General features: G+C 56.2%; 3 protein-coding genes across 15 annotated transcripts; 1 reads left to right on the top strand and 2 right to left on the bottom strand.

Moving 5' to 3' along the window:
- Positions 1–54: 54 nt before the first annotated feature.
- On the top strand, positions 55–9,182 carry ZNF646 (zinc finger protein 646). 3 transcript variants are annotated; one of them, XM_015126004.3, is made up of 3 exons: positions 55–413; positions 1,904–7,362; positions 8,631–9,182. In XM_015126004.3, the coding sequence occupies exons 2-3, from the start codon at positions 1,983–1,985 to the stop codon at positions 8,750–8,752; spliced, it is 5,502 nt and encodes a 1,833-aa protein (XP_014981490.2). In that variant the 5' UTR covers positions 55–413; positions 1,904–1,982; the 3' UTR covers positions 8,753–9,182. The 3 variants fall into 3 exon arrangements, with proteins under 3 accessions (XP_014981490.2, XP_014981489.2, XP_001111938.2); XM_015126003.3 differs by having other exon boundaries at positions 55–372; XM_001111938.5 differs by having other exon boundaries at positions 55–283.
- On the bottom strand, positions 9,123–15,080 carry PRSS53 (serine protease 53). 9 transcript variants are annotated; one of them, XM_077985921.1, is made up of 12 exons: positions 14,871–15,080; positions 13,936–13,956; positions 13,667–13,829; positions 12,812–12,893; positions 12,628–12,694; positions 12,332–12,486; positions 11,959–12,178; positions 10,792–10,942; positions 10,462–10,706; positions 10,240–10,385; positions 9,805–10,021; positions 9,123–9,490 (listed from the first exon to the last, which is right to left on the bottom strand). In XM_077985921.1, the coding sequence occupies exons 1-12, from the start codon at positions 14,926–14,928 to the stop codon at positions 9,471–9,473; spliced, it is 1,545 nt and encodes a 514-aa protein (XP_077842047.1). In that variant the 5' UTR covers positions 14,929–15,080; the 3' UTR covers positions 9,123–9,470. The 9 variants fall into 9 exon arrangements, with proteins under 9 accessions (XP_077842047.1, XP_028696568.2, XP_014981493.2 ...); XM_028840735.2 differs by having other exon boundaries at positions 9,739–10,021; XM_015126007.3 differs by having other exon boundaries at positions 9,739–10,021; positions 12,332–12,694.
- A 2,196-nt stretch (positions 15,081–17,276) lies between these two features.
- VKORC1 (vitamin K epoxide reductase complex subunit 1) lies at positions 17,277–21,200 on the bottom strand. 3 transcript variants are annotated; one of them, XM_077985997.1, is made up of 4 exons: positions 20,974–21,200; positions 19,737–19,846; positions 19,220–19,303; positions 17,277–17,766 (listed from the first exon to the last, which is right to left on the bottom strand). In XM_077985997.1, exons 1-4 carry the CDS (start codon positions 21,144–21,146, stop codon positions 17,558–17,560), a joined length of 576 nt encoding a protein of 191 aa, XP_077842123.1. In that variant the 5' UTR covers positions 21,147–21,200; the 3' UTR covers positions 17,277–17,557. The 3 variants fall into 3 exon arrangements, with proteins under 3 accessions (XP_077842123.1, XP_014981495.3, XP_028696570.2); XM_015126009.3 differs by lacking the exon at positions 19,220–19,303; XM_028840737.2 differs by lacking the exons at positions 19,220–19,303; positions 19,737–19,846.
- Positions 21,201–26,102: the final 4,902 nt, after the last annotated feature.

Consider the following 26,102-nt stretch of genomic DNA (forward strand, 5'->3'; position numbering starts at 1 on the left):
CGGGACAGGCAGGGCTCCCAAAGCGGAAGTTTCGCGGGGAAGCTTTTGTACCTAAGGACACTTCCTGTTTCCTAGTAACAATAGGAAGTGTCCGCAGAGCTGGGGGTAGACTCCTGGCTCATGCCAGCTGCGCCCTCTTTTCTCTACCTCCTTCCTTTCCCCCCCTTCTCCTTTCCCTCTTTCCCTCCCCTCCCACCTCCTGGGAACCCTGGCTGAGTGTGCGTTTGTGGGAGCGCGAGAGCCCCCCGACAGCCACCCCTTGGGGCGCGCGGCTGCAGTTAGGGTAAGGGTCCCAGTGCGCAGGCGCGCTCCCGTTCGCGGTCCCCAACTGACGCGCCCGCGGCGGGAAGGAGAGGGGGCCGCCGGTGCGAGGTAGGCGTCCTGAAAGGAAATTGGCAGAGGAGATGAGTGAGGTCAGAGGACTCATTGGTGGTTGACTAGGGGAGGGGACTTTTGATCAAAGGGGCTTTGTGAGGTGAGAATTCCGGGGGCAGGTTCAGTGAAGGCGTTTACGATGGGAGACAGTTGTATTGGGGTCCCTCCCATGGGAAGAAGAGTTGGAGAAGGACGAGAGGATATACGAGGCATGAGCGAGCAAGGGCTTTGGGATGAAGACCGCCTCAGTTAGTGGGTTTACTCTTACGTGAACTAGGATAACAGGCATTGCCGTGTGTTCTGAAGATTGAGTGACACAATGAATATAGTTAGCACAGTGCCCGGCACATGGTAATATAATACTCTTCATGAGTTGCTGTCATCATCAGTATTAAGAGAGGAGGCAGAAGAAAAAAATGAGAAGGGCTGGTGAAGGTAAGATCAGGAGGCATGGGAGAGAAAAGGTAGGTGATGAAGTGACATTACAACCTGATATTGATGTTATTCACAAGATGGAAGATAGTTTGGGTTCAAGGGAAGTAGATAAAGGAAGTCGCTAAGAGAGTCTTTTGGGGTTTTTGTTTGTTTGTTTTTTGAGATGGCGTCTCGCTCTGTCACCCAGGCTGGAGTGCCGTGGTGGGATCTCAGCTCACTGCAACCTCCACCTCACAGGTTCAAGCAGTTCTTCAGCTTCAACCTCCCGAGTAGCTAGAATTACAGGCACCTGCCACCACATCCGGCTAACTTTTGTATTTTTAGTAGAGACAGGGTTTCACCGTGTTGGCCAGGCTGGTCTTGAACTCCTGAACTCAGGTGATACGCCAGCCTCACCCTCCCAAAGTGCTGGGATTACAGGCGTGAGCCACCATGCCTGGCCCAGTTAAGAGAGTCTTAACTCTCTTAACTCTCTTGTCACAAGGAAAAGAGACCTTGTGACACTGAAAGGACTCAGGGAAGCAGGGGAACAAGCCAGCCCTTTCCCTGAAGGAGGCCTCTAACCTGTCCTCTCAGGTCCTCAGCTATTAGCTGGAGGAAACAGCTGCTTTTTCAGTGCTTCTCAGCTACTCTGTTTAGCTGAGAGATGAAGGAGGAAGGTTTGGACTTCTCTTATTGAAAGGCCTAGAAAAGGTTCTGGTGTCCTTTTAAGATGTCACAGAAAATTTTTGTTTCAGGATTGTAGGGAGCAGAGTCCTACTGTCCTTAAAGGACAGTAATGCCTTTGGAGTCTGGTCTGAAGAACATGATAACAGGTCTGTGATCAGAAGTAGGTTGCATCTCTCTCGACTTTAATTTCCTTAGCTATACCTGTAGGAATGACTTAAGCCTAGGGGAGCTCCTATATTTGGGGAGCTTGTGCACAGGGAGGCCTTAAATGATGGTGCCTGCAGATTAGATCTAGTAGAAAGCAGGTCCCTGGGCACAGATGCTTGGGGAAACTCTCAGTGACCTCAGATGAACTTGTTGCTCGTATAGCCAAGAGGCGAAGTTAATTCAGGCCTTCCTTTTGACCACTGCCCCCTCTTCCTAGGCCTCGGCCCCTCCACCAGAGGAAGGTGCTGCCACGTGTCTGCTCCTTCTGAACCTCCAGGTTTCTGCTACATTGCCCCATGGAGGACGCACCCCCCTCACTCAGCTGTTCTGACTGTCAGCGCCACTTTCCCAGCCTCCCAGAGCTGTCTCGGCACCGAGAACTGCTCCATCCATCTTCCAACAAGGACAGTGAGGAGGCTGACAGCATCCCTCGGCCCTACCGTTGTCAGCAGTGTGGGCGGGGCTACCGTCACCCCGGGAGCCTGGTCAACCATCGTCGGACCCACGAGACTGGCCTTTTCCCCTGTACCACCTGTGGAAAGGACTTCTCCAATCCCATGGCTCTCAAGAGCCACATGAGGACTCATGCTCCTGAGGGCCGCCGCAGGCACAGGCCCCCACGCCCCAAGGAAGCCACTCCACGCCTCCAGGGTGAGACGGTGTCCACTGACTCCTGGGGCCAAAGGCTTAGCTCTGGTGAAGGCTGGGAAAACCAGACAAAACATACGGAAGAGACACCTGACTGTGAATCTGTACCGGACTCCAGGGCAGCTTCGGGTACGTGGGAAGATCTGCCCACCAGACAAAGAGAAGGCTTGGCAAGCCAACCAGATTCTGAGGATGCTGCAGACGGCTGGGGACCCTCCACCAACTCTGCCAGAGCCCCTCCTCTCCCCACCCCAGCCAGCAGCCTTCTTAGCAACTTGGAACAGTATCTGGCTGAATCAGTAGTGAACTTCACAGCGGGCCAGGAGCCCACCCAGTCCCCTCCTGCCGAGGAGGAGCGGCGGTACAAATGTAGTCAGTGTGGCAAGACCTACAAGCACGCCGGGAGCCTCACTAACCACCGCCAGAGCCACACGCTGGGCATCTACCCCTGTGCCATCTGCTTCAAGGAGTTCTCTAACCTCATGGCTCTGAAGAACCACTCTCGACTGCATGCCCAGTATCGGCCTTACCACTGTCCCCACTGCCCCCGTGCCTTCCGGCTCCCCCGGGAGCTGCTGGAACACCAGCAGTCCCATGAGGGTGAAAGGCAGGAGCCACCCTGGGAGGAGAAAGGGATGCCCACCACCAATGGGCGCACAGACGAGAGCAGCCGGGACCAGCTCCCCAGTGCACAGATGCTGAATGGCTGTGCAGAGCTTAGCACCTCTGGGGAGCTGGAGGACAGTGGCCTGGAGGAATACCGGCCTTTCCGCTGTGGGGACTGTGGCCGTACTTACCGCCATGCCGGGAGCCTCATCAACCATCGAAAGAGCCACCAGACAGGTGTCTACCCCTGCTCGCTCTGTTCTAAGCAGCTGTTCAATGCGGCTGCTCTCAAAAACCATGTGCGGGCTCATCACAGGCCCAGGCAAGGAGTTGGGGAAAATGGGCAGCCATCAGTGCCACCAGCTCGCCTGCTGCTGACTGAGACCACCCACAAAGAGGAAGAGGACCCCACCACCACCCTGGACCATCGGCCCTATAAGTGCAGTGAGTGTGGTCGTGCTTACCGCCACCGGGGGAGCCTGGTGAACCATCGCCACAGCCATCGGACTGGAGAGTACCAGTGCTCACTGTGTCCCCGCAAGTACCCCAATCTCATGGCCCTGCGCAACCACGTGCGGGTACATTGCAAGGCTGCTCGCCGAAGTGCAGACATCGGGGCCGAGGGTGCCCCCAGCCACCTCAAGGTAGAACTCCCGCCTGACCCAGTAGAGGCAGAGGCAGCCCCGCACACAGATCAGGACCACGTGTGCAAACATGAAGAAGAGGCCACAGACATCACGCCAGCAGCAGACAGGACAGCAGCACATACCTGTAGCATCTGTGGGCTGCTCTTTGAAGACCCTGAGAGCCTTGAACGTCATGGCCTGACTCATGGGGCAGGGGAAAAGGAAAATAGCAGGACAGAGACCACAGTGTCACCTCCTCGGGCCTTCGCCTGCCGAGACTGTGGAAAGAGCTATCGCCACTCCGGCAGCCTTATCAACCACAGGCAGACCCACCAGACAGGAGACTTCAGTTGTGGGGCCTGTGCCAAGCACTTCCACACCATGGCTGCCATGAAGAACCACTTGCGCCGGCACAGTCGGCGGCGGAGCAGGCGGCATCGGAAGCGGGCTGGTGGTGCCAGTGGTGGGGGAGAAGCCAAACTCCTGGCAGCAGGGAGCTGGACCCGGGAGCTAGAAGACAATGAAGGCCTGGACTCTCCCCAAGACCCTTCAGGGGAAAGTCCTCATGGGGCGGAAGGCAACCTGGAAAGTGATGGGGGCTTTTTGCAGGCTGAATCTGAAGGGGACAAATGTGGGCTTGAGAGGGATGAGACCCATTTCCAGGGTGATAAAGAGAGTGGAGGCACTGGGGAAGGACTGGAAAGGAAGGATGCCAGTTTACTTGACAATTTGGACATCCCAGGAGGTGAGGAAGGTGGTGGGACTCGCTTCTGCGATGGCCTCACTGGCGTGGATGAAGACCAGAAGCCAGCCACTGGCCAACCCAACTCCTCTTCCCACTCTGCCAACACTGTCACTGGCTGGCAGGCTGGGGCCACTCACACATGCTCTGACTGTGGGCATTCTTTCCCCCATGCCACTGGCCTGCTGAGCCACAGGCCCTGCCACCCACCAGGCATCTATCAGTGCTCCCTCTGCCCGAAGGAGTTTGACTCTCTGCCTGCCCTCCGCAGCCATTTCCAGAACCATAGGCCCGGGGAGGCGACCTCAGCACAGCCTTTCCTCTGCTGCCTCTGCGGCATGATCTTCCCCGGGCGGGCTGGCTACAGGCTTCACCGGCGCCAGGCCCACAGCTCCTCTGGCATGACTGAGGGGGAAGAGGAGGAGGGGGAAGAGGAAGGAGCGGCAGAGGCAGCCCCTGCACGCAGCCCGCCACTGCAGCTCTCAGAAGCAGAGCTGCTGAATCAGCTGCAGCGGGAGGTGGAAGCACTGGACAGTGCAGGGTATGGGCACATCTGTGGCTGCTGCGGGCAGACCTACGATGACCTGGGGAGCCTGGAGCGCCACCACCAAAGTCAAAGTTCTGGGACTGCTGCAGACAAGGCTCCCAGCCCCTTGGGAGTGGCAGGTGATGCCATGGAGATGGTTGTGGGCAGTGTCTTGGAGGACATAGTGACTTCTGTCTCTGGAGAGGGTGGAGATGCCAAGTCTCAAGAGGGAGCAGGCACCCCCTTGGGAGACGGCCTCTGCATGCAGGGTGGGGAAAGTTTGCTGGAGGCTCAGCCCCGCCCCTTCCGCTGCAACCAGTGTGGCAAGACCTATCGCCATGGGGGCAGCCTGGTGAACCACCGCAAGATCCACCAGACTGGAGACTTTCTCTGCCCTGTCTGCTCCCGCTGCTACCCCAACCTGGCTGCCTACCGTAATCATCTGCGGAACCACCCTCGCTGCAAAGGCTCTGAGCCCCAGGTTGGGCCCATCCCAGAGGCAGGAGGTAGCAGTGAGCTGCAGGTTGGGCCCACCCCAGAAGGAGGCAGCAGCAAGCCCCAGCACATGGCAGAGGAGGGACTGGGGCAGGCAGAAGTCGAGAAGCTCCAGGAAAAACTTAAAGTGGAGCCCCTGGAGGAAGTGGCAGGGGTGAAAGAAGAGGTGTGGGAGGAGACCACTGTGAAAGGGGAGGAGATAGAGCCCAGGCTGGAGACTGCCGAGAAGGGCTGCCAGACTGAAGCCAGCTCTGAGCGGCCCTTCAGCTGTGAGGTGTGTGGCCGATCCTACAAGCATGCCGGCAGCCTCATCAACCACCGGCAGAGCCACCAGACCGGCCACTTCGGCTGTCAGGCCTGCTCCAAGGGCTTCTCAAACCTCATGTCCCTCAAGAACCACCGGCGCATCCATGCAGATCCCCGACGTTTCCGCTGCAGTGAGTGTGGGAAGGCCTTCCGCCTGCGGAAACAGCTGGCCAGCCACCAGCGGGTCCACATGGAGCGACGTGGGGGTGGGGGCACCCGAAAGCCGACTCGGGAAGATCGGCCCTTCCGCTGTGGGCAGTGCGGGCGGACCTATCGCCATGCTGGCAGCCTCCTGAACCACCGGCGCAGCCACGAGACGGGCCAGTACAGCTGCCCCACCTGCCCCAAGACCTACTCCAACCGCATGGCCCTGAAGGACCACCAGAGGCTGCACTCGGAGAATCGGCGGCGGCGGGCTGGACGGTCCAGGCGCTCAGCTGTGCGTTGCGCCCTCTGTGGCCGCGGCTTCCCTGGCCGGGGATCTCTGGAACGGCACCTGCGGGAGCATGAGGAGGAGACAGAAAGGGAGCCAGCCAATGGCCAGGGAGGCCTGGATGGCACAGCCAGTGAGGCGAACCTGGCTGGTAGCCAGGGACTAGAGGCCCAATTGGGTGGTGCTGAGCCAGTACCCCAGCTGGAGGATGGAGTCCAGAGACCAGGGGAGCGCAGTCAGAGCCCCATCAGGGCAGCAAGCTCAGAAGCCCCAGAGCCACTGTCCTGGGATGCAGGGAAGGCAGGTGGGTGGTCAGTAGGTGGGGGACTGGGAAATCACAGTGGCGGCTGGGTTCCTCAGTTCCTGACCAGGTCAGAGGAGCCAGAGGACAGTGTCCACAGGAGTCCTTGCCATGCTGGTGACTGCCAGCTCAATGGACCTACTCTGAGTCACATGGATAGCTGGGACAACAGAGACAATAGCTCTCAGCTGCAGCCAGGGAGCCACTCCTCTTGCAGCCAGTGCGGCAAGACTTACTGCCAATCGGGCAGCCTCTTGAACCACAACACCCACAAGACAGACCGACACTATTGCCTGCTCTGCTCCAAGGAGTTCTTGAATCCTGTGGCCACAAAGAGCCACAGCCACAACCACATAGATGCCCACACCTTTACCTGTCCTGACTGTGGCAAGGCCTTTGAGTCCCACCAGGAACTGGCCAGCCACCTGCAGGCTCATGCCCTGGGCCACAGCCAGGTGCCAGCCCAGATGGAGGAGGCCAGAGATCCCAAAGCCAGAACTGGGGAGGATGAGGTGGTTCTCCCTGGTCAAGGGAAAGCCCGGGAGGCCCCATCAGAAACCCCCGGAAGCCCAGGAGAGAGTGTGGAGAGAGCCAGGGGAGGACAAGTGGTGACGTCCATGGCAGCTGAGGACAAGGAGCGGCCCTTCCGCTGCGCCCAGTGCGGGCGCTCCTACCGCCACGCCGGCAGCCTACTGAACCACCAGAAGGCCCACACCACAGGGTTGTACCCCTGCTCCCTCTGTCCCAAACTTCTCCCTAACCTGCTGTCTCTTAAGAACCACAGCAGGATCCACACGGACCCCAAGCGCCACTGCTGCAGCATCTGTGGCAAGGCCTTCCGAACAGCTGCCCGGCTGGAGGGTCACGGGCGGGTCCACGCACCCCGGGAGGGGCCTTTCACCTGTCCCCATTGTCCCCGCCACTTCCGCCGCCGAATCAGCTTTGTGCAGCACCAGCAGCAGCACCAGGAGGAGTGGACAGTGGCCAACTCTGGTACGGGGGCATGAAGGGTCCCAGGAGGAGGTGGGCACACGGGAGAGGGTGAAGCCTGGCCCCAAAGTGGGTGGGGGAGCAAGGAGTGAGCGGAGAGAGTCCCAGGGATTTTAAGAGGTGGGTGGGGGCTTGGCTATGGGGTGAGAAAACTAGCTGAGCACCCCCAGGTCAGGTATAACAAATAGCAGGGTGGGTTGGGCAGCACGTGGGGGCGTGGCCAAGGTGGGGGCATGGTCAGGCTGAGGCTGCTGCCTGGGCTCGTCCATTACACTGCAGCCAGAGTGGAATGGTCTTTCTGTTCGGGGGAAGGTCGCTGGGTACCCCCTGGCTGCTGTGTCTGGAAATGCTCCTGAGTCAGCCAGTAATGCAATGACTTCCAGAGGAATAGAGGACGCCATTGGTTTGGTCTAGGTTCCATTCTTCCCTAGAGCAGGCCGGGTGCCAGGGAACAAGGGATGGGGCATAGGCTCCACAGCTCGCCTGCTGACTTGGCCATGGAAACCGGGTCACTGGTTGGCACCCTACTCCCTGTCCCTCTTTCCCTGCGCCTTGTCTCTGCTGCCCCTCTCCTTGTGAACTAGACCTCTGGTCCTTCCCTGTCAGTGTTGCTCCCATCTCTTCTCTAAACTTAATTCAGCCCCTTCTCCCTCTGCTGCCAACGGCCTTTTTAGGATCCAGCCAAACCACTCTTTCCACCTGCACACCCCGCCACCCTCTGCACACCTTTAACTGGAGGACTGAGTCACAAATAATTGTTTCCTTGAAGTCCAGACCCAGTTGCAGCAACAACAGTCATTAGCCCGTGTCACATCCCTGATCAGAGGGCATCTCTGTGGGCAATCGCCTCCACCCAGCACTGCTGGAGGCTGTGGCTGCCGGGGAGTGGGGCGGCCGGTTCCCTCAGCAGGACCTGGGCTGGCCTCTCCACCTCCTCTAGTAGAGGTGGGCCCATTCCATCTAGTGGCCCTCGAGGGTGGGTGGCCCTGAGATGGTGGGCCCTTGATGGGTCTTGTCAGAGCAGAGGGCGGGTGGGAGTCACCTGAGAGCTGAAGGAATGGCTTTAAGGATAGAAGATTTCTCATGACCTCAAGGGATATGATCGAGGAGCCAGTTTGCAAGGACTGGGAAAATAATTAGGAGGCCTAGAATTCCTGTTCTCATCTGGGCCTCTGGGGCCAGGGGCGGGGGAATGGCCTGCAGGGCTGGGACGGGGTACACGCTGTGTGGGGTCTGCCCCTCAGTCGGTGACCTCCTCTCTCTCTCCCCAGGAGCCCCAGTGGCACCAGCGACGGGCAGAGGGGACTTGTCATTGCCCCCTCCACCCACCCCCACGACCCCACTCCTGGATCCTTCACCCCAGTGGCCTGCAGACCTCAGCTTCTCCCTCTGAACTTCAAGTCTCCAAAGATCAGAATCTGGGGGAGGGAGCGCGTGCAGGGAGGGGCTTGATCTCCACGTTTTCTCAGGAGTAGTTCAGGCATCCCCATATCTTCTCCTCTCCCCTTGTGAAGAGGACCCAGATCTGGCTTCTTTCCCAAGGAGGGTGTTGGGTGTTCCTCGTGTCCCTGTCCTTGAAGGACCTCCTTCGCCAGCCTCGTCACCATGCTCTTCCCAGTGCCAGCCTCTGCCGAGATGCCGTGCCACCCTCAGCAGCCAGATTGTAACACCAGGGAGAGTTGGATGCAGAGCCCCACAGGTGGGAAAGTTGCCTGTGGAAGGGAGCCTTTTGCTACAATTTGTAACTTATTTTCTAAAGTCTATTTTGTAACAATTTATTTAAGTTTAAAAAAAGGAAAACTGCTGCCCCCCAAAAAAAGAAATTTTCAAAACACATGGCTGGCGTGATTGTATCTGAAAGGGTAAAGGAGGAGGAAAGCTGGGACGCCTGTGTGGGAGCAGAGCTGGGTGTGGGAGTGTCCACAGACACCGCTGTCCTGCAGGGTGGGGAGTGGGCACCTGTGGCCCCAGGCAGGTTCCTTCCCACAGCTGCTGGGCTTCTGGGCCTGCCCTGGTGCCTGGAATCACACATGGCAAGGTGGGGAGGGCAGGGGCAGTAATGCTGTTTGCCTGTCTGCATTCTCGTGTCCTGAGAACGGCCAGGTCCCCTGTCAGCAGCTGGCTGGTTGGCCTGTGAGGAAGGAAGGAGTGTGGAGTTGTCCTCACCCTCATGGCTTTGGTCCCTCCCTCCCTCTCTCCCATTCCTCAAAGGAACAGGGTCTGTCTTGGCTGCCATGACAGATGAGAATACTGAGGCTCAAAGCGATTGAGCGGCCTGCTCCAAGTGACGCGATGACAAAGAACCAGAATCTGAATCAAATGGGTCTGCCTATTGCTCCACACTACCCAGGGCAGCTGGAGTGGGTTAGAACGACGCACCCCCTCACTGGAGAGAGAAGGGTCCTGGAGAGGCAGGGTTTGGCAGGAGGTCCCAGGGCCACATACTCATGTTGGCCAGGCAGCTTCCAGGCTCGGCCTCGGGCTCTGGCTCCTCGGCGAAGTAGACTTGCCAGTCCAAACTGCTGACCCAGTCCTCGTAGGCAGGAAGCGCGGTGAAGACCGCCGGCCTGGCGGGGCCTTGGCAAGCATCTCCGAAGCTGTGCAGCCCGGCCAGGAACCACGTGCCCCTCACCTCATGCACCAGTGGTGCCCCAGACAGGCCCTGTCGGGTCAGGTGACACTGGGTGACTTTACAGGCAGCTGTGCAGGATGGCAGAGTGGGCTATGGAGGCTCTGGCTGTTTGGGAGCTAACTGGCAAAAAGGCCTAGTTTCAGGTGGGAGGTCGGTCCAGAGGCCAAGCCTAGAAGGTCCGTTCTTGAGCTATTGGGTGAGGGGATGCCAGGGGCCTATTAGGTAAGGTGTGGGGGCCTGGGGCTCACCTCACAGCTGGGCAGCTCACCCACAGCACTGGTACACACCATCCCCGGCAGAATAGTGCTGCCGTCGCCCCCAGGAGCTCTATGCAGCCGGCTGCAGGCCCTAGGTCCCAGGAGGGTCACAGGCACTGTCTGGGGGGAGCTGATGCCTGTGGAACAAGGGAAAGCTGGCTGCTCTGGCCTGCAGGCTGGATGGACAGTGGCCCTGGCCCCATGCCCACCTACCTGCTCCTGGGCGGGCCTGTCCCAGGACCCAGCCGCGCTCCCCGTCAGGCAGGTGGTGGTCAGCATAGGGCAGGCAGAGGGGCCGCAGGCTGGCGCCCAGTGTCACAGGCTGGGCCAGCAGCAGGAGGGCCACGTCGTAGCCCCCCTCGGGGTGGGTGTAGGCCCCATGCAGGATGAGCTGCTTCAGGCCCCACTCCTCTGGTCTGGTCCCCAGCCCTACGCTCCATTCCTCTGGGGCCTGGCGCCTATGCAGAGGCAGTGTGGACAGCACCAGGTGACAGGGCTGCCGGCAGGGACAGGGGGCACAGTGGAGAGGGATCCAAGACTCACCCAATGAAGCAGTGGGCAGCAGTCAGCACGGCCTCCTCTGACACCAGGGCTCCGCCACAGGCCAGCTGCCCCTGGTGCATCAGTCTGGCATCCCAGGGCCACGGGGAGGGTGCTCCTGCCTGGGGACCTGCTGTCCTCAAGGATCCACAGGCTGAAACAGATGAGTGCCTCATCTGACTTCTTGCTAAGTGTTTCCCGCTTCTCGTCAAATTCTCACAATATCTTTTGAAATTGAATTTTTTTTTTTTTTTTTTTTGAGACGGAGTCTCGCTCTGCCGCCCAGGCTGGAGTGCAGTGGCCGGATCTCAGCTCACTGCAAGCTCTGCCTCCCGGGTTCACGCCATTCTCCTGCCTCAGCCTCCCGAGTAGCTGGGACTACAGGCGCCGCCACCTCGCCCGGCTAGTTTTTTGTATTTTTAAAGTAGAGACGGGGTTTCACCGTGTCAGCCAGGATGGTCTCGATCTCCTGACCTCGTGATCCGCCCGTCTCGGCCTCCCAAAGTGCTGGGATTACAGGCTTGAGCCACCGCACCCGGCCTTGAAATTGAATTTTGTTCCCCTCATTACTGAAGGTAACCAAAGTTCCAGAGAGGTTAAATGACTTCCTCGTTCTGTAACTACAGGCAAGTGGCAGACTTGGGATTCACAAGCTAGGGCCTGAGCTTTTAGCCTTGTCGGTCTGATGGGACCCCGGTCCCAGCCTCGTGGGAATGCCCCTACTTGTCACTCCCCCGCCCCACCCGTCTGCACCCTCCAGGCTGGGCCTGCCTCCCATATTCCTGGCTCATTAGTGCATCTCTTACCATCAAGACATAATATCCGTCCCAGGAATTATTTTGCATTCAATTTGCATGCCAGTCACTTAATGCCGGAATTCTGACTGGGAGCCCTACCCTGTGCAGGCTCGCTGGGTCCCTGCTGGAAGCTTGCCACTTCCCCAGAAACCCAAGTCAGGTCTCAGAGATTCCTCTTCTCTCCTAAACTCCAAACCTGTAGAGTTCCAAAGTGCCTGCGCCTCTCAGCCCTAATGGGGCTGTTCCCATCCCAGGGGGTGAAAGAGCCCCCTAATTAGGCTCGGCAGTGTGGATGCCTGTGCCAGTTCTCTAGTCCTAACTGAGGTTTGCTTCACAGTGGCTTCTACCCACTGCCAGCATGTCCCGCTCATACCTACACAGCTGTCCTCGTCACTCATCTCTGGGGTCTCTGGGCTCTGGGCCAGGAAAGCCGCCCCCTGAACTCGAGCCTGCAACCAGGAACTGTGAGCAGCTGTGTTGGTCAGCAGCACAGGAGCGTCCTCCTGGGCACAGCTTGATGCAAAGCTGATGATGCCAGCCTGAACCCAGTGTCCATTGGGCTCGAGGCACAGCACAGGGCCCCCAGAATCTCCCTGGAGCCAGGCAACAAAGTCAAGGACAGATGCCTGAGCCCAGCTATGGCAGATACCCTCTGATTGCAGCCCTTTCCCCCAGTCCTGTGAGTCCAACCCCCAGCCCAGGGCTAGGCCTCTCCCCTTCTGCTCCTTCTCTCCTCCCCATCAGACCTGACAGGGCCCCTGCACCCCAGGCTGGGGGCCCCCACATAGCATCCCAGGCCGGGCCGGGTTGGACAGGTGTCGCTGGTGCAGCTGGTTGTAGATGCAGTTACATGTGGGGCGACTGATGAGACGCAGGTGCAGATTCCGTAGGGTCCCAGGAGCTAATGAAAGAGACGGGGCTGGGGCTGGAGTCTGGGATCTGAGAAGCAAGGGAGACTGGAAGCCAGGACAGTTGGGAGCTGAGACGGTGACGTTGGGCAAGCAGAGTGCCTCTCCGAGCTTCAGTCTGGGCCAGCACTTACCATCACCGGTGTCCTGATCCCAGCCAGTGGCCCAGCAGGAGGCTCCAAAGGGGAAGCGATGGGCAGGCTGGGGCAGGCAGAGGGGTGTGTGGGTCACAGGGTGGGTGAGCCGCAGCAGGGCCAGGTCTGAGCCCTGGCTATAGTGGTTATAGGCCCTGGGCAACTGCAGGGCAGCCACCCCCACCTCTTCGGCCCCAGGGCTGAGTCCCTCACGCTGCAGAGAACCCAGGACCACTGACCAGGAGTTCAGTTCTATCTCTGCTGCCCTGGAAGGGGAAGGACAAGGTCCAGGCTGCTGAGTACAAGGGGAGACAGTGACACCATGGGAGATCCCACAGGTAGGTGGAAGATAGCAGAGAGCACTCCACGGCTTTTTCTTTTTGAGGTAGGGTCTCGTCCTGTTGCCCAGGCTGCAGTGCAGTGGCATGACCACGACTCACTGCAAGCCTTGACCTTCCAGGCTCAAGTGATCCTCCCACCTCAGCCTCGTGAGTAGCTGGGACTACAGGTGTGCACCACCATGCCTGGCTAGTTTTGTATTTTTTGTAGAGACATGGTCTTGCTATGTTGCCCAGGCTAGTCTTGAACTCTTGGGCTCAAGCGATCCTCCCTCCTTGGCCTCCCAAAGTGCTGGGATTATAGGCGTGAGCTACTGTGCCCGGCCTCCGTCTGTGACTTTAAGCAAGGTCATTCCCTTGCAACCTGTTTTCTCATTTGTAAATCTTCTACCTATACTCCAAACCTGTAGAGTTCCAAAGTGCCTGCGCCTCTCAGCCCTAATGGGGCTGTTCCCATCCCAGGGGGTGAAAGAGCCCCCTAATTAGGCTCGGCAGTGTGGATGCCTGTGCCAGTTCTCTAGTCCTAAGGTTGAAAGGTGGTGGTTACAATTCACTTGACAATATGTACCCAGTACATGGCAGATTCTCAGTAAGTGGTACTTTATTATTACTCTAGAGGTAGGGACTAGCCTTGTGGGGCTTGAGACAAATCATCCATCCTCCAGAGCCAGAGACCCTGCCTGACCCCAGCCATGACTTACTTTTCAAAGCAGTGGGCAGCGGTGAGGACCCAGGTGTCCGCCACCAGGGAGCCGCTGCAGATGTGGGCTCCCTGCCTCCTCACACTGGCCTGCCAGGGCCACTCGCCGGGGACTGTGTTGCCCTCCTGAGGCTTGGGGGGACCGGGGCCACGCTGTCCACAGGCTGTGGAGAGGGTTGGGTCACAATGACAGCAGATCCCTGTCCTGACCTCACCCCAGTCCCAAGCCAGACCCAAGTAAGGCCCAGGCCCCGCATCCCCAGACCTTACCACGCTGAGCGGCTTGAAGACCTGGGAAGAGAGAGACACAGGTGAGACTCCAGGCCTGCCTAGCTTTGGGGAGGAGAGGGGATGGGCTGGGGGGCGGGCCCAGGGTCCTTGCTTGTGACTCTGATTACCTCACCAGCCCCTCCCAGAATGAAAATATTTATATGAGGTCGAGACAGCTTTTATTGGAACCTATTCAGCATTCACACTCAGTGATTAATTCTCCTTCAGCTGTGCTCAGCACTCCGGGGCTGGAGGTTCAGCTTGGGAGTAGGCCAACCCTCCTCCAGGCTTCAGAACCCCCAACTCCTGCCCCCGCCACTGAGTCAGGGAGGCGGCCTCTGTGTGTGCAGAGCATTAGCTTAATTGTCCTCTCAGCAGCAGAGGCCTAAAAGAAGGATTAGAGGCCTGCGTCATTTCCAAGGGGGGAGGGCCCCAAGAAATGGAGACTTACCTCACCCTGGTCTAGAGACTCAGTCTTCCCCACCTTCCCAGAAACTGCCTGAGAGCTCGCCAGAGAGAGGGCCCCTGCCCGCCACCCCTCACAGGCACACAGGCACCCCCATGAGACAGCTGAGCCAGGCTGCCCAGAGGATGGATGAAAAGAAAGGGAAACTGAGGCCAGAGGAGCCCCGAGTTTGCCTGAGGTTATTGTGGAAGTCGAGGGGGAGGTGGGTGTAGGACACACACAGGCAGCACCACACACACAAAGACCACAGGCCCCGCCAACGCAAACTGCAGCTGGCCCGAGAAAATCTCATCCATGTTGACGCAGGTGGCCACATATACCGCCCCACAGAGTCCCACGGAGTTACATCCCCACTGGCGGACTGTCGCCCACAGGCAGTCCCCCCACCAAGGAGCAGGGACTGCTGGGGCAGAGATGGCCCCTGAGCCCCCACCAGGCCACCCCCATACCCCCACGCATGGCGGCTTACCCTCCATGAGGACCGTGGCACCCGCGAAGAGCAGCACTGGGCCCCAGCTCCACTTCATGCTGCCCCGGGCCACTCTGCCGCCTGTGCTCGGCTCTCAGAGAGGCCACCTGGGTCTCCCTGGCTCCACCTCTGCTCCACCCCCAGTTGGCTAGGAGTCAGCTCTCTGCTTGCCCTAGCCAGCAGTTCCTAGCTCTGGGACTGTGGCTGTGTGACCCTGGGCTTGTCACTACCCCTCTCTGGGCCTCAGCTGCGGAGCCAAACTGTCAGGGTTTAAATCTATTTCCTTACTACTTGAGTGACCTGGGAGAGCTAACCTGCCTGCACCTTGTCTGAGAAACAGTTGTTGAATGGAAAACGACTCGATGACAGCCTGGCACAGGGCAAGCTCACTCCCAGCATGAAAGCGCCATCCTGGAACTGTGGAGGGGCACGTAGGCAGCTCCTCCCGGTCTCCACTTTTCATTTCCACTCCCCCACTTCTCTTCCAGCCATGGCCAGGTGGGTTTCACATGCCCTCTCCCAGGTCTACTCAGAGACAATGTGTGCCAGGCTGGGTGTCGAGGGGCCAGCACCCACTGCTGCTTGCTCGCTGTGAGCCTTTGGCAAATCCCAGTATCTCCCTGGGCCTGCTGGCTTCCCGGGAAACAGGGTGACAGCAGTGCCCACCTTCCTCACAGGCGCTGGAGGACTCGGTCAGGCGGGAAGAACACTTGGCCGCGTGCCTCCTCTTCCTCTTCCCACTCCTAACTCAGGCTGGCCCAGACCGTTCAAGAACCCTGACCCCAAGACAGAGGCAGTTGCGGGTAGGGTTTAGTATATAGATGCTGGCCAGGCACGGTGGCTCACGCCTGTAATCCCAGCACTTTGCGAGGCCAAGGCAGGCGGATCACCTGAGGTGGTGAGTTCGAGACCAGCCTGACCAACATGGAGAAACCCTGTCTCTACCAAAAATACAAAATTAGCCCGGCATGGTGGTGGGTGCCTGTAATCCCAGCTACTCAGGAGGCTGAGGCAGGAGAATTGCTTGAACCCGGGAGGCGGAGGTTGTGGTGAGCTGAAATTGTGCCACTGCACTCCAGCCTGGGCAACAAGAGCAAAACTCTGTCTCAAAACAAACCAACAAAAAAAAGCATATAGATGCTGGAGCCAGATGGACCAGGTGGATGCAAATCCTGAGAGCGTCCTGCAGTAGCTGTGTGATCTCAGGCATACTACTTAGCCTCTCTGTCCCTATCATCAAGATAGGGGTAATAACAGTATGCACCTCATACATCACTGTAAAGATTAAATGAGTTTAACATGTTAACCAAATTGCTGGTTTGTTTTTTTTTTTTTTTTTTGAGACGGAGTCTCGCTCTGTCGCCCAGGCTGGAGTGCAGTGGCCGGATTTCAGCTCACTGCAAGCTCCGCCTCCCGGGTTTACGCCATTCTCCTGCCTCAGCCTCCCGAGTAGCTGGGACTACAGGCACCCGCCACCGAGCCCGGCTAGTTTTTTTTTTTTTTTTGTATTTTTAGTAGAGACGGGGTTTCACCGTGTTAGGCACGATGGTCTCGATCTCCTGACCTTGTGATCCGCCCATCTCGGCCTCCCAAAGTGCTGGGATTACAGGCTTGAGCCACCGCGCCCGGCCGGTTTTTTTTTTTTTTTTTTTGAGACGGTCTTGCTCTGTTGCTCAGGCTGGAGTGCAGTGATCATGGCTCACCGCAGCCTCAACCTTCTGGGCTCAAACGATCTTCCTACCAGCTTCCCGATTAGTTGGGACTACAGGTGCATACCACCAACCCTGGCTAATTTTTTTTTTTTTTTTTTTTGTAGAGGCAGGGGTCTCACTATTTTGCTCAGGCTGGTCTGGAACTCCCGACCTCAAGTGATCCTCCTGCCTCGGCCTCCCAAAGTGCAGGGATTACAGGTGTGAGCCACCGCACCTAGCCAACACAAGTTCTTAAACAGTGCTTGGCATGTAGGTAAGCGGTCAGGGCATAATAGGCAAAACAAAAACCTTCAGAACCTGGCCCTGGGCCTCCAGGGCTACCAATACTGGCTTGGGATGGTCAATAAGGCAACTGGAGGGGTTAAAGTTAAACTCAAGGAAAAACTTCCCAGCAAGCATTTACAGAACCAGAAGGGCAGCCTGCCCTTGCAGGTGTGTGCTCAGCCTTCCCAGGAGAGGAGGCCTGGCTCCTGTGGGCAGCAGGAGCGAGCTGCCAGCCTGTTTCCTGGGGGTGGGGGCCGATGGCGCGCCAGGCCTTGCTGACTCCACATGCTGGAGATGAGACTACGCATAACCACCCTTCCCAGCAGGCCCTCCATTCTCCCTCTGACTCACCCTTCCCAGCTCCAGAGAAGGCAACACTGAGGGAGGCCCAGCACCACAGTCCGTGGCAGACACATGGTTCAGACTTGGCTGATTGATCTAAGAAACTTTATTGCTCAGAACCTTCCCTCCCTGGGCAATGGCAAGAGCTTTGGAGACCAGCCCTCGGGGACAGAGTCAGAGGCACTGGGTGGAAAAAAGAGCAAGTGTGTGGCACATTTGGTCCGTTGTCGTGTGCAGGTATGGCAGGAGGAGGGGGGACTCTAGAAGGCCCCCCATCTAGGGCCTTCTAGGGACCCAGATATGCCCCCTTGGGCAAGGCTCACATGCCAAAGCAAAGCAGACGAGGCCAGCCTGGCTTGGGGTGAGGGCTCAGTGCCTCTTAGCCTTGCCCTGGGGTTCTTGGACCTTCCGGAAACTGAGCCACATCAGGCCCACATTGATGGCATAGGTGGTGATGCAAACGATGCAGAAATCATAGAGCACGAAGAACAGGATCCAGGCCAGGTAGACAGAACCAGCGAGAGACACCAGGGAGCTCAGCAGCAGCAGGACAGAGGCCCAGCGCGTACGCAGGCAACCTGCAAGGCAGAAGAGGGTCCGGTGTGGGCTTCAGGGACTGGCCACCTCCTGAACGCTCCATGATGTCACCACACCACCTAGATGCCAGGAGCTGCTGGGAAGTGTCTCTAAAACAAGAGGCTCCAGGGCAGGTGTGATGGCTTACACCTGTAATCCCAACACTCTGGGAGGCCGAGGTGGGAAGACTGCTTTAGGCTAGGAGTTCAAAACCAGCTTGGGCAACATAGAAAGACCCAATCTGTATCAAAAATTTAGAAATTCGGCTGGGCGCAGTGGCTCATGCCTGTAATCCCAGCACTTTGGGAGGCCGAGGGTGGTGGATCACCTGAGGTCAGGAGTTCGAGAGCAGCCTGGCCAACATGGCAAAACCCCATCTCTACTAAAAATACAAAAATTAGCCAGGCATGGTGATGGGCACCTGTAATCCCAACTGCTGGGGAGGCTAAGGCAGGAGAATAGCTTGAACCTAGGAGGCAGAGGTTGCAGTGAGCCGAGATCACACCACTGCACTCCAGCTTGGGCAACAAAAGTGAGACTTCGTTTCAAAAAAAAAAAAAAAAAAAAGGCCCAGTGAGGTTGGCTCATGCCTGTAATACTAGCACTTTGGGAGGCCGAGGTGGACGGATCACCAGGTCAAGAGACTGAGACCATCCTGGCCAAGAGGGTGAAACCCTCTCTACTAAAAATACGAAAATGAGCTGGGCGTGGTGGCACGCGCCCGTAGTCCCAGCTACTCGGGAGGCTGACACAGAATTGTTTGAACCGGGGTGGCAGAGGTTGCAGTGAGCCAAGATCACGCGACTGCCCTCCAGCCTGGTGACAGAGCAAGACTATGTCTCAAAAAATAAAAAATAAAATAAAAATTAGCTGGGTGCAGTGGCATGTAACTCTAGTCCCAGCTACTCAGGAGGATCACTTGAGCCAGGAGTTCCAGATTACAGTGAGCTATGATTGTGCCACTGCACTTCAGCCTGGGCAACAGAGCAAGATGATTTCTTAAAAAAAAAAAAAAAAAAAAAAAAAAGGCTTTGACAGGTTCCCTCCAAGGAACTTGCCATTGCCCAGGGAGGGAAAGTTCTGAGCAATAAAATTTCCTAAATAAATCGGCCAAGTCTGAACCATGTGTCAGCCAGGGACCGTGGTGCTGGGCCTCCCTCGGTGATGCCTTCTCTGGAGCTGGGAAGGGTGACTCAAAGGGAGTGTGGGGGCCTGTTGGGAAGGGTGGTAATAGGTAGTCTCATCTCCAGGGTATGGCATCAGCAAGGCCTGGGGCGCCATCGTCTCCCACTCCCTTGGTTCCCCTATCTGTTCAATAATTCCTGGGACCAGATACAAATTTTCCTGCGGAGCACTAAATGAGATAAAAGATAGCTCATGTTCAGCTTCTCCTTAAAAAGGAATTTCGGCATCTTTTCCACAAAACTGGGGTGCTGGTGGGGCATGGTAGCTCATGCCTGTAATCCCCCCAGCACCTTGGGAGGCTGAGGCAGACAGACTGCTTGAGACCAGCCTGGGCAACATGGCGAGACACTGTCTCTACCAAAAAAAACACAAAAATTAGCTGGGTATAGTGGTGCACGCCTGTGATTCCAGCTACTCGGGAGGCTAAGGTGGGAGGATCACTTGGGCAGGGAGGCAGAGGTTGCTATGAGCTGAGATCGCACCAGTGCACGCTAAGGGCATCCTAGACCTCAGTTTGGGCAGCAGAGCCAGACCCTGTCTCAAAACAACAACAAATAAAAAACCTGGGGACCTAGGATGTCTTTAAGGGCCCTTTAGCCTCTAACAGTACTTAAACCAATTAAAAGACTCCTGTTAGTTACCTCCCCACCTCTCCACCTGCAGGATGCTCCGTGATGAGCAGCTAGCTGGCTATCAGCTGTGGATCACCAAGATTGCATGGAGTGGGGCTGAGCTGACCAAGGGGGATGAGGGCCGGGGCCTGCAGGGAGGGGGCAGAGCCACTCACCTAACAATAGCTGTAGTGTGTAGAAGATGCAACCAAATATGCTGTTGGATTGATTGAGGATGCTGTCCGGTCCCAGCACATGCTCCACCAGCCCGAAGCCCCTGCCCCACCTGGCAGAGGGGTGGTGTGGGGGGGTGGAACCAGGTTAGGAATGTCAACCTAGTGCCTTGGACCCTACCCCGGAAAGGTGATTTCCAAGAAGCCACCTGGGTTATCCTCTGTTCCCCACCTCCTATCCTAGACCAAGGGTCGATGACCTCCAGTCAGCAGACACTTTTGGCCACGTCAGGATTCCATGTCACTGACCCTATCCTCCCCTCTCCCCAGACCAGGCCTGACGTGGCTACTTGGTAGGCCCTGCTTTTCATCTAGACCTTAAGTAATTCTTTTTTTTTTTTTTTTTTTTTTTTGAGACAGAGTCTCACTCTGTGGCCCATGCTGGAGTGCAGTGGCGCGATCTTGGCTCACTGAAACCTCCGCCTCTCGGGTTCAAGTGATTCTCCTGCCTTAGGCCCCCAAGTAGCCGGGATTACAGGAGCCTGCAATAGCGCAGGGATAATTTTTCTATTTTTGGTAGAGACAGGCTTTCACCATGTTGGCCAGGCTGGTAAACTGACTTCAAGTGATCCAGCCGCCTCGGCCTCCCAAAGTGCTGGGATTACAGGAGTGAGCCACCGCGCCCGACCCTTAAGTAATTCTTAAAATGGCAAGGCTGGTATAACGGTTCACTCGGTTTTGCATCAGAGACTGGGAGTCGGCGGCAGATTATCTTTGCCCTGGACCCCAGAATCTCCAGCTCCCTGGCCACGCACTCGCCTCCTAGGTATTCCGTCATTATGCTAACGCCTGGCCATCACGCACAGCCAGACCGGGCCACCTTGTTCCCGGGCGCAGCCATCGCCAACCCCCCTTCACCTGCGCGCCGTCCTTGAGACCATCGTCAATCTCTGCCGCCATCCTGCCTCCCCGCCTTTCCCGGTCACCGTTATTCCTTGGCATCCAACTCACATGCGAGTCCCCGGAATAATCCCAGTCCCCAGCACTGTCTGGTCCCTTGCCTCGCACTCTTATTTCGAACACCAGTATCTCTGGGTAGCTCAGCCCCCGTGCAACGACCCCGCGAGCAGTCCAGCCCCTTGTCCGTTCCCTGGGCACACCGATCCCACACTCCAGAATAATCATCTGGCAATCTGGCCGCCCCGCTCCGAGGCCCCACGCCTCCCACTCCCGTGCACACCTGGAGGAGAAGACGCGGGAACAGCTGATGGCGGTGCCCACGTCGCAGAGCGCGCGGTAATCCCTGTCCCGGGCGCGCGCCGCCTTCACGTGCAGCGCGTAGAGCGAAAGCACTAGGCCGGCCAAGCAAAGAGCGAGCCGCACCCAGCCAGGGTTCCCCCAGGTGCTGCCCATTATCTCCAGGTTCCGTCCGAGGCGCCAGCAGAGAAAACCAGCCACGGAGCAGGGGCGGGGCGGGGAATGGCCACGCCCCTCCTGCCCCTCTGACTTGGCGATTGGCCGGCCGGGTTCGCACTCCGCGATCCAAACGGCTGTTCCCGGGAGCTAGTCAGGCGAGAGAGTTAGGAAAACCGCTAAGAACGCCCAGACTGGTGAAGCGGGTAAGAGACGTGGGGAATCGCGGCCCCAGCGGCTGCCAGGCATGATGGGAGTTGTAGTCGGGGCGGCTGCAAGGCGTCAAGGGAAATGACGTCTCCAGAGATTTAAAAACTGTTTTGGCCGGGGGCGGTGACTCACGCCTGTAATCCCAGCACTTTGGGAGGCCGAGGCTGGCGGATTACCTGAGGTCAGGAGTTCGAGACCAGCCTCGCCAACATGGTGAAACCCCGTCTCTACTAAAAATACAAAAATTAGCCGGGCATGGTGGCACACGCCTGTAATCCCAGCTACTCTGGGGGCTGAGGCAGGAGAATTCCTTGAGCTGGGGAGACGGAAGTTGCAATGAGCCGAGATCGTGCCACTGCACTCCAGCCTGGCCGACAGAGTGAGACTGTCTCAAAAAAAAAAAAAAAAAAAATTGCGTTAATGTGGCTAACAGCATTTGGGCCTACCCTATGCCAAGTCCTGTTGTAAGAACTGGAGCATCCAGGACCTAGAGACCAGAGGATCAGGGGATCCAGTGAATACCGCGATCCGATTCGGGAACCAAGCATTTCCCCTGAAACTATTTCAGGCACCATTCGGGCTGCAGCCTCGCATCCTCCCAGGTCCTGCCTCACCAGCGCTTCTTGCTGGTGGGTCTTTCCCTTACATTCACAGAACCACTCCTTTGGCCACACACACCCTTGACAGTATCCTAACTTCTCTACTATCATGGCACCTGCCTGACAACACCTGAGCTTGGATCAACTCAACAGTCAGTCTCTCCTTTCCAAGCTGTGGGCCTGCTGAGGTCTTTCCTTCACAGACATCCCATCTGATGGTGACCCATCTCTCCTACACCTTCAACCTCTCCGTCCTCCCCATCTACATTGCAACTTGTTTCTCTTTCCCATCTCAGAAACAGCAACACATCTCCCTTCACTAAGAGGTCCTTCAGCAGCCTCCCCTCCCTGCATTAACAGGCAAGTTTTTGGAAAGATTCTACACTCCCAGTCTCTACTTCCTCACTTCTTCCTCACTGCCCACGCCATAAACTAGCTGCTGCCTCCAGCACTGCCCTGACACCTAGTGGCTGGTGTCACCAAGACGCTAGACCCAGTGGTTATTGATTTATTAATTTACTTATTTTGAGACGGAGTCTCACTTTGTCACCCAGGCTGGAGTGCAGAGGTGCCATCTCGGCTCACTGCAACCTCCGCCTCCAGGGTTCGTTTTTCTCCTGCCTCAGCCCCTCGAGTAGTTTGGACTACAGGTGCCTGCCACCACGTCCAGCTAATTTTTGTATTTTTAGTAGAGACGGGGGGTTTCACCATGTTGGCCAGGCTCATCTCAAACTCCTGACCTCAAGTGATCCACCCACCTTGGTCTCCCAAAATGCTAGGATTACAGACGTGAGCCACCATGCCCGGGCAATGGTTGTTTTTCAGGTCTTCTCTTGCTTGACTTCCCAGAGGGATCCCTTACTGTTGCACACACCTTTCTGGGAACTCTCTCTTCCTCTGGCCTCTGTGATATTTCCCTCTCCTGCTGGCTCCTCCCTCTCCAGATGCTCTTTCTCACATCTACTCTCTTCTAGAGAGTGTGGTAGACAGAATAATGGTCTCCAAAGATGTCCCTGCATGAATCCCTGGAACTTGTGTATATGATAGGTTAAATGGCAAAAAGGAAATTAAGGTTGCAGATGGAATTAAGCTGACCAATCTCCTGATTTGATTTGATTTATTTAATTTCTTTTGTTTTTGAGGCGGAGTTTCACTCTTGTTGCCCAACTGGAGTGCAATGGCATGATCTCTGCTCACTGCAACCTCCACCTCCCAAGTTCAAGCGATTCGCCTGCCTTAACCTCCCGAGTAGCTGGGATTACAGGCACCCGCCACCACACCTGGCTAATTTTTTTAAGTTTTAGTAGAGACGGGGTTTCGCTATATTGGCCAGGCTGGTCTCGAACTCCTGACCTCAGGTGATCCGCCCACCTCAGCCTCCCAAAGTGCTGGGATTACAAGTGTAAGCCACCGTGCCCAGCATATTTTATTTGTTTAAAGACCTTTGACACACAGGCTGAAGTGCAGTGGCACTGTCATAACTCACTGCAACCTCTGCCTCCCAGGTTCAAACGATTCTTGCACCTCAGCCTCCCTAGTAGCTAGGAGTGCAAATACGTCCCACCATACCTGGACAATTTATTTTTATTTTTGTAGAGACGGGGTCTCACTTTGTTTCCCAGGCTGGTCTAAACTTCTGGTTTCAAGCAACCTTCCTGCCTCAAAGTGCTGGGAGTACAGGCATGAGCCACCACCGCACCTGGCCTAATTTGCTGATTTTTATTTATTTATTATTATTTATCTTAATTTTTATTTTGAGACAGAGTCTTGCTCTGTCAGCCTCCCAAGTAGCTGGGATTATAGGTGCCCACCACCATGCCCAACTAATTATTGTAATTTTTTTAAAAGTAGAGACGGGGTTTTACCATGTTGGCCAGGCTGGTCTTGAACTCCTGACCTCAAGTGATCCGCCTGCCTCAGCCTCTCAAAGTGCGGTGATTATGGCTGTGAGCCACCGTGCCTGGTCCAATTTTTGTATTTTCAGTAGGGATGGGGTTTTGCCATGTTGGCCAGGCTGGTCTCGAACTCATGACTTCAGGTGATCCACCTGCCTCCGCCTCTCAAAGTGCTGGGATTACAGGCATGAGCCACCACGCCTGGCCCACAAGGGTCCTTAAAAAATGAAGGAGGATGGCAGAAGAGAGTCAGAGGGAGATGTGAGTAAAGAAAAAAGACACAGAGAGCTGCAATGTTGCTGGTTTGAAGATAGAGGAAGGGGGTTGTGAGCTAATAAATACGGGTGGCCTCTAAAGGCAAGAAAGGATAAAGAACTGGATTCTCACCTAGAGTCACCAGTAAGGAACTATCAACATCTTGATTTCAGCCCAGTGAGACTCTGTCAGACTTCTAAGCTACAGAACTATAAGATAAATTTTTGTTGTTTTAAGTCATTGAATGTGTAGTAACTTGTTACAGCATCAATTAGAGATGAATACAGAGGACTGGGCATTAGGCCTGTATCTCAGTTTTCTCTGGTTTCCTGGTGTGTTCCTGTTATTTATTGTTGGCTTCCCCCCAGAATGAGTGATCTAAGAGGAAGCAAAATAGAAGCTGCAATCTCCTTATGACTTAGCCTCAGAAGACACGCACTGGGGCCGGGTGCAGTGACTTATGCCTATAATCCCAGCACTTTGGGTGGCTGAGGCAGGAGGACAACTTGAGCCCAGGAGTTTGAGACACCCTGGACAACACAGTGAGACCCTGACTCTACATAAAAGAAACAAAATTAGCCGGGTGTGGTGGTGTGCACCTGTAGTCCCTTTGGGGAGGTGTGCACCTGTAGTCACTTTGGGGAGGTGTGCACCTGTAGTCACTTTGGGAGGCTAAGACAGGACAATAACTTGAGCCCAGGAGTTTTGAGACAGGTCTGGGCAATGTGGCAAGACTCTGTCTTTATAAATATTTTTAAAATTAGGCGGGGCATGGTGGCTCATGCTACCTGTAATCCCAGCACTTTGGGAGGCTGAGGTGGGTGGATCACCTGAGGTCAGGAGTTTAAGACAAGCCTGGCCAACATGGCGAAAACCCATCTCTACTAAAAATACAAAAAGTAGCCAGGCATGGTGGCGGGCACCTGTAATCCCAGCTACTCAGGAGGCTGAGGCAGGAGAATCATTTGAACCTGGGAGGCGGAAGTTGTAGTGAGCCAAGATTGCCTTCCTCACTTCAAGAGTTATAAAACATTTTGACCATATTTTCTTTCCTTTATTTCTTTATTTTTTGAGACGGGATCACGGAGTCTCGCTCTGTCGCCCAGGCTGGAGTGCAGTGGCGCAATTTCGGCTCACTGCAAGCTCCACGCCATTCTGCTGCCTCAGTCTCCCGAGTAGCTGGGACTACAGGAGCCCACCACCACGCCCAGCTGATTTTTTCTATTTTTTAGTAGAGATGGTGTTTCACCGTGTTAGCCAGGATGGTCTTGATCTCCTGACCTTGTGATCCACCCGCCTCAGCCTCCCAAAATGCTGGGATTACAGGCATGAGCCACCATGCCAGGCCTTTTTTTTTTTTTTGAGACAGAGTTTCACTTTTGTTGCCCAGACTGGAGTGCAATGGCACGATTTCAGCTCACCGCAACCTCTGCCTCGCAGGTTCAAGCGATTCTCCTGCCTCAGCCTCCCTGGTAGCTGGGATTATAGGCATGTGCCACCACACCCGGCTAATTTTGTATTTTTAGTAGAGACAGGGTTTCTCCATGTTGGTCAGGCTGGTCTTGAACTCCCGACCTCAGGTGATCCGCCTGCCTTGGCCTCCCAAAGTGCTGGGATTACAGGTGTGAGCCACCACACCCCGACCGACCATATTTTTTTCTAGCATTTTATTTATTTATTTATTTATTTATTTGAGATAGTCCTGCTCTGTCGCCCAGGCTGGAATGCAGTGGTGCAATCTTGGCTCACTGCACTCTCCGCCTCCCGGATTTAAGCTATTCTCCTGCCTTAGCCTCCTGAGTAGCTGTGATTACAGGAGCCAGCCACTATGCCCGGCTGATTTTTGCATTTTCAGTAGAGACGGGGTTTCACCATATTGGCCAGGCTGGTCTCAAACTCCTGATCTCATGATCCACCCTCCTTGGCCTGTAATCTCAGTGCTGGGATTACAGGCATGAGCCACGGTACCTGGCTCTTTTTTTTCTCTCTCTTTTTTT

Source organism: Macaca mulatta, chromosome 20 (assembly GCF_049350105.2).
Source record: "Macaca mulatta isolate MMU2019108-1 chromosome 20, T2T-MMU8v2.0, whole genome shotgun sequence".
Lineage (NCBI taxonomy): Eukaryota > Metazoa > Chordata > Mammalia > Primates > Cercopithecidae > Macaca > Macaca mulatta.

Bases quoted from the DNA above. Each gene is read 5' to 3' on its own strand.
- ZNF646 (XM_015126004.3), top strand. From the start codon at position 1,983: ATGGAGGACGCACCCCCCTCACTCAGCTGTTCTGACTGTCAGCGCCAC. The intron at 7,363-8,630 runs GTACGGGGGCAT...CTCTCTCCCCAG, and splicing joins GTGGACAGTGGCCAACTCTG to GAGCCCCAGTGGCACCAGCG.
- VKORC1 (XM_077985997.1), bottom strand. From the start codon at position 21,146: ATGGGCAGCACCTGGGGGAACCCTGGCTGGGTGCGGCTCGCTCTTTGC. The intron at 19,304-19,736 runs GTGAGTGGCTCT...TTTTTTTGGTAG, and splicing joins CACACTACAGCTATTGTTAG to AGACAGTGTCTCGCCATGTT. The intron at 17,767-19,219 runs ATGAGCTACCAT...TCTGCCTTGCAG, and splicing joins GTGCTGGGGGGATTACAGGC to GTTGCCTGCGTACGCGCTGG.
- PRSS53 (XM_015126005.3), bottom strand. From the start codon at position 14,928: ATGAAGTGGAGCTGGGGCCCAGTGCTGCTCTTCGCGGGTGCCACGGTC. The intron at 13,830-13,935 runs GTAAGGTCTGGG...CCCTCTCCACAG, and splicing joins TCTTCAAGCCGCTCAGCGTG to CCTGTGGACAGCGTGGCCCC. The intron at 10,022-10,239 runs GTGAGCCCCAGG...CTGACCCGACAG, and splicing joins GTGAGCTGCCCAGCTGTGAG to GGCCTGTCTGGGGCACCACT.